Source organism: Protobothrops mucrosquamatus, unplaced genomic scaffold (assembly GCF_001527695.2).
Source record: "Protobothrops mucrosquamatus isolate PMUCROS unplaced genomic scaffold, P.Mucros_1.0 scaffold1390, whole genome shotgun sequence".
Taxonomy (NCBI): Eukaryota; Metazoa; Chordata; class Lepidosauria; order Squamata; family Viperidae; genus Protobothrops; species Protobothrops mucrosquamatus.
In genome coordinates, this window is record NW_015387577.1 from 65,129 (window position 1) to 71,654 (window position 6,526).

General features: G+C 42.4%; 1 protein-coding gene across 1 annotated transcript in view; it reads left to right on the forward strand.

Annotated features, from left to right (window-relative positions):
• The window catches only part of LOC107292620 (gamma-aminobutyric acid receptor-associated protein-like 1), a 55,819-nt gene extending 49,585 nt beyond the window's left edge, over positions 1 to 6,234 (forward strand). The window contains exon 3 of the mRNA XM_015821730.1: positions 5,984 to 6,234. Within this exon, the coding sequence (XP_015677216.1) occupies positions 5,984 to 6,147 (164 nt within the window). The 3' untranslated portion in view covers positions 6,148 to 6,234. The remainder of the gene's footprint in view (positions 1 to 5,983) is intronic.
• The last annotated feature ends 292 nt before the right edge of the window (positions 6,235 to 6,526 follow it).

The following is a 6,526-nucleotide window of genomic DNA, read 5'->3' on the forward strand; positions in this document are numbered from 1 at the left end:
TCAGTTTATTGATACCTTTCCCTACCTCATATCTTGTGGAATCAGGCTTTAGTGCTGTTAATCATATTATGACCAAAGAAAGAAACCGCCTGAATATTTCCGAAAGAGGAGACCTTCGTTTGTTCCTTACAAAAATTGAGCCAGATATCCAGTATTTAGTTTCACAGCATCAGCCTCAGGGATCTCATTAATAATTTAATTAATTAAATGTAATTTCATCAGACTTCATGCTTCTATGTATGCAAAGTATAAATAAAAAGATAGATTTAACTACATTAAGTTGTTTTATAAAGATTTATTCTGCCAAACTTAGCGAAAGTCCGACATAAAGTAGTTGGTAAGTAATTATTATTATATGCTTTAACTTGCTGTAACTCTGCTTTATAAATTTTATAAAGTAAAGTTACTTCCCTATTTTATAAATCACCATTGCTGTGGAACCGGCGGGTAGTTAGAAAATTTTACTACTAACAGAGATACAAAAGTGGGCGGTAGGTATAAAAAGGTTGACTACCCCTGCCCTAATGCAAAGAAATATTGGTTTAAGATTCATATATGGTTAGAAAAGCTGATTAAAATGCAGATAGAATTTAAACCCGAACTGTTTCTACTAGGAATACTAGGATCTAATTATGGAAAAGAGAATGAATACTTAATATTACACGTATTAACAGCTGCGAGAATAATATTTGCCCAATTTTGGAAAAACGAAAATCTACCACCTGACCAGATTATTATTACAAAAATATTGGAATGTGCAGAAATGGATAGATTAACTTTAGAAATTAAAGAGAAAGAAGACACAATTTATTTTAAAACATGAGAAAAATTCTATCAATGGTTAGCAAGACAACAGAATGAGAAAAGGTTATGAAACTAAATAGGATAAATGATATTTTTTATTCAACTTTTATGTTATCTGATTGTCGTGAATACTCTCACATTTCCAATTTTACCTGTAAGTTATAATTAATAAGCAGTATATCAGTATTCATAAGTAATTATATTCAATTAGTAATATATTATTAATAGTATAGCAATCATTGTTATTTGTAGAATGAATGATATGTATTGGTTAATTTCTCATTCTTATGATTAGTGATAAATCTATTTAACATATCTGTTTAGTATTATATTAATTACTGACATTCAATATGTATACCCGGATGGTAGTCTGCTTGCTAAAGCGTCGATTTATTGTTGGGGGTAACCCCACTATTGTACCTCTCCCTACCTTTGGTTTAATCCTTGTTCCTTACCCTATGTTATATCCCTGCCTATTTCATCCCCTCCCTATCCTTATAAAATCCAATAAAATATACAGTACAATGCTAGCCTGGACCGTCATTGGCAGCTGCTGAGTCCTGACCGCCACCAGCATCATGACAGCCCAAGGCATCGAAAATGGTATGTTAGCCCTGAGTGGCGCTGTTCCTATGTGAGCCCTGACCGGTACCCATGCCACCGTAGCTCAGACTATCACTGGTACAGGGAGAGCCCTGATCATCGCTGCTACCAAGACAGTCTGGACCGTCACTATCACCGTCAAAGTCCTGAGCCTCACCAGCGGCAACGCAGCCCTGAGTACCATCATAGACGCTACACCAGCCCAGGGCACATGCTAAGTTTTGACCAGGCAGGAGGCATTTAACGTGGCCTGATGCATCAGTATGGATGGCTGCATACCTTGCTAGACAGGCAACAGCCCATAACACCCCCACCTTTTAAACCCACTTTTGACGGAGACCCTGAGAAGTTAACTTTCTTTTTGAACCAAGTGGGTTCCTATATGAATCAAAATGCCCACACCTACCTGGACCTCGCCATGATGGTCGATGTCATAGTGGCAAACCTGGAGGGGGAGGCATTGGAGTGCTAAATAACTTGTACAACGAACAAGTTCCAGAGCTATGGGACTACAACCTATTTGTCTGAGGACTGAGAGCCAGGTTTGATGATGAATCCATAGGCCTGCAGGCAGAGAAGGACATTCATGAAGCGAAGCAGGCAGGCAGACCAGCAAAAGAATATGTATGTGAGCTCCAGAGGGTTGCAGGTCATATTGAGTAGTGGCCAGAACCATCCCTGGTGCACCATTTCAAGAACGGCCTGGACACCAATCTGTTCCAAGAATGTATCTATCGTGCAATTCCTGATCAACTGCAAGAGTGGTTCCAGGTGGCAGTAAAGATGGACATCGACCTGTCCCGCTGTAAGCAGCTGACAACTCCCACACCGGAACCGAGACCAGAACCTGCGAGACGACCACCACCACGACCCCCAGCAGCAGGTGCAGTGGAACCTCCCAGACCATCTTCAGCCCCGCCGATCAAATGTTTTAGATGTGGCCAGCTGGGTCACCAGGCAGCAGCTTGCGCTGTCCTGTTCCCACAGCAGAGAGGCGGCACAGCCCCACCAGAGAAAAGAAAAGTAACCCAGCCATCAGCCAAGGAGAAGTCAAATTGAATCGCGCAGGAACCAATTGCCCAAGTCACCTCGCCCACTCAAGAGAGAGTCGAATCCCCAACTGATTCAGGCACTGCACTGGCTCCCTATGACAGCAATGACGAGGGAGAGAGTGACCCGATGGTGAGTCGACCTATTCCACCTTTTTCCCTTTCTGCCAAACTTATAGTTCCTAAGACAGGAAATCAAATGGACTTACGGGTACTGGTAGACTCGGGGTGCTCATGATGCATTATCAGCTTGCCAATTGCTCTCAAATTAGGCATTCGGGTGAGATTGCTCTCCAGACCCATGAAGTTTGAACAGGCAGATGGGTCTTTAATGGGAGGAACCCTAGTCACTTACCTAACTGAGCCGGTGTGGCTAGAAATAGGTGAACATTGGGAGCTCATCTGTTTTGTTATGGCTCTGAAAATGACTGAAGCAGTGATTCTAGGCCTAGTTTGGCTAGACAAGTGGAAACCCTTTATCTGATGGGAAAAGGGATGAGAACCCTAAGATTGCCCATACGGCCGTCCCCTCCCAGTTCCTCCTTTGATGTTAGCGGCGAGACGGAGTCGCCGGCTAACACAATAAAAATTGCCACCATCCCACTCCCTGGAGAACCATTCATCCCCAGCGAATATCGAGACTTGGCAGAAGTGTTTAGTGAAAAGGAATGGGATGTCCTGTCACCCCACAGACCGAATGACTGTGCCATGAGATTTTACTGGGAGCAAAGTTGCCAAAGCTCCTCCCTCGAGGTGGAGGAGTTGTGGCAATACATTGACAAGAATTTGGCCAGAGGATTCATTGAGCCGGCAAAATCCCAAGTGGCAGCCCCAGTACTATTCAAAGAAAAGAAAGATGGGTTGTGTTAATTATAAGGGGCTAAACTGTGTGAGCGTGGAAAATATGTACCCGCTCCCTCTACTGAAGGATTTATTAACCCATCTAGCCAAGGAGTGAATTTTTACTAAATTGGATCTGAGAGAGGCATATTACTGTGTGAGAATAAGAGAAGGCAATGAATAGAAAACTGCTTTTAACAGCCCTTTGGGCCGCTATCAGTTTAAAGTTATGCCATTTGGACTACAAGGAGCTCCTGCTGTGTTTATGCAGCTGATTAACCAGGTGCTACACGATCATTTGTACAAGGTTGTTTTAGTGTATCTTGATGACATCTTAATCTATACCGAGAATATGGCAGACCATGTGAGTTTAGTGCGAGAGGTGTTGAAAAAACTGCTAAGCGCTAAACTCTACATCAAACTGTCAAAGTGTGAATTTCATCAAACACATTTGGACTATTTGGGCTATAGGATTTCCAATGAGGGCATTGAGATGGATCCTGCCAAAGTGAAGGCTGTAATTGAATGGCAATTTCCAAAAACTCGAAAACAGCTACAAAGCTTCCTGGGATTCGCCAATTTCTACCGTCAGTTCATCCCATCATTTGCTGAGATTGCTTTACCCCTGACAGAACTGTTAAAAATGGGCAAAGATGGGGGGAAATCATGATCTGGTCAGCCACTACAATGGACTATGGAATGCCAAACTGCCTTTGAGAACTTAAAAAGACTATTTGCTGCTGAACCAGTCTTAAAGCACCCCTACCCAGAGGAGCCATATGTTATTCAAACCAATGCCAGCAATGTGGCTGTAGGAGCTGTACTTTTGCAGAAAAATCATGATGGGATTTTACAACCCTGTGCTTACACGTCAAAAGAGTTCACCGATGCTGAGCAAAGATGGGCTGTTTGGGAGAAAGAAGCTTTTGCAATTCAATGGGCTTTGTTGATGTGGCCTCACTACCTAGAGGGGAGTAAGATGCCTTTTGAAGTATGGAGTAATCATAAAAACTTAGAGGCATTGAAAACTCCCCATAAACTATCTCCTAATCAGGTACGTTGGGCACAGTATTTTAATTGTTTTAACTTCACCCTAAGATACATACCGGGTGGAAAGAATTTCTTGGCTGATGCCCTATCCAGACTGCCCCAGTATAAGAGCCAGTGTGAGCAAGTCATAGATTCTATCATATCTGCACCACAGGTTATTTCTCAAATTAACCTGCAGAACCCTCAATCTGCAAAAACTCCTAACCTCGGCAATCCTGTGACAAAGAAGTTAAAGCAAGAATTAATTAATGATCAGTGGTTTAAGGACAATCAAAGCATCCTGACCCATAGGGATGGGTTGGCTTACAAGGGAGGAAAATTATATCTGCCTGAGTCACTCAGACTCCAAGTGCTCCAGCGCAGCCATGATGTAAATCAGGCTGGTCACTTTGGTTACTTACAAATGCTGCATTTAATTCGGAGGCAATTTTGTTGGCCAGGCTTGAAGAATGATGTAGAGAATCGTGTCAAAAGCTGCGCAGTCTGTGCTACCATGAAAAGAATTCCAGGGAAGCCCCCTGGACTGTTGCAACCTGTTGTGGAGCCTTCCCAACCCTGGGAAGAGATCGCTATGGACTTTATCATCGAGTTACCTGAAAGCAGAGGAAATACGGTAATTTGGACTGTGATTGATCTTTTTTCAAAGCAGGCTCATTTCATCGCTTGCTCCGGCCTCCCGTCAGTCCAGATATTGGCTAAGATGTTCCTTAAACACATTTACTGACTACACTGTGTGCCAAAGTGGGTAATCTCTGACGGGGGTGCCATTTATGGCAAAATTCTGGAGAAACATTCTGAAAATAATTGGTTCAACTCAAGGACTGTCATTGGCTTTTCACCCGTCTATGAATGGGGTGGCTGAAAAAGCAAAGGCAATAGTGGAACAATATCTTAGGTGCTATGTGGATTACCAACAGACGAACTGGACTGACCTCCTCCCGTTCTCTGAAGTGGTCTACAACAACACAGTGCACAGTACCACCGGTTTCATGCCTTTTAAGATTGCCATTGGAAGGGATTTTATCCCTATGCCTGAATACCCCCAACATCCCCCCTGCCTCTCAGACGTTAGACCAGTGGGTGTCAGCTTGGAAGGGAGTGTGGGACAATGCAAGGAAAGCACTGAAAAAAGCTTCAGAAATGTATAAAAAACAAGCTGATAAGAAAAGAGCTCCCCAGCGGTCATTTAGAGTGGGGAAAAAGGTTTATCTGTCCATGAAGTACTTAAGATTCAAATTGCCTAGCAAAAAATTGGGACCAAAATACCTGAGTCTTTTCCCCATAGTGTGAGTTCTAAACCCAGTTACTGTAGAAGTGAAGCTTACTCGGCTTTTAGGGAGGATTCACCCTGTATTTCACTGTAGCTTGTTAAAACCTTTCAGGGAATAAACTCTAAGACCCCTTCCCAAGAAAGCTCCTGAACCCCTTGTGGATGGGGAGACTCATTACGAAGTGATGCTAGATTGTACAAGGGGAGATTGCAATACTTGGTGCAATGGAAAGGCTACCCATTATCAGAGGCCACTTGGGTAAAGTGTACTGATATAAAAGCTGATAGACTTGTTTGTAAATTTTATGATAAACATCCGAACAAAACGAGGGGAAATCCTTAACCTATGCCTTTGTTTGATTTGCAGGACTTCTCCTTTCTGTGAAGGGGGGGCCGGATGTCAACACTGTGACAATTAAGAAATTACAGCCATTTTACCTTTTACTTTACTTGTGCTTTTTCTGTTGCTTGGGATTCTCAGATGTAGAAGGGGGGATGGGAGGAATGCTTGAGCTTTTTAAGTTAGCCTAAACAATTGCAGCTGGGTGAGCTTCAAGGTCAATTCTAGATAAAGTTTTGGCGGGCTGTAAAGTGGGGAGGATTTTAGATTAATTGGTGAATGTGATTTATGACAGCTTTTCTGGGGTGGGAATAGCAACTTGTTACTTTGTATCAGGGGGAGGGAACTTTAGTCTTGGGTTCAACTATGTAAGTGCCGGATACTTTGTTTCCTGAATAAAATGTTTTTTAAGGAAGAAATCCTTTCCTTGAAGTTCTTTTAAATGGTTTCATCTATCGGAACCATGACATAAGCAGCAATACAATTGTGATTGAATGAAATAAATAGGTTAAAAGGGGAGACAAGAATAGCAATTCAAGAAACCAAACATTAATATGTTTTTAATATTCC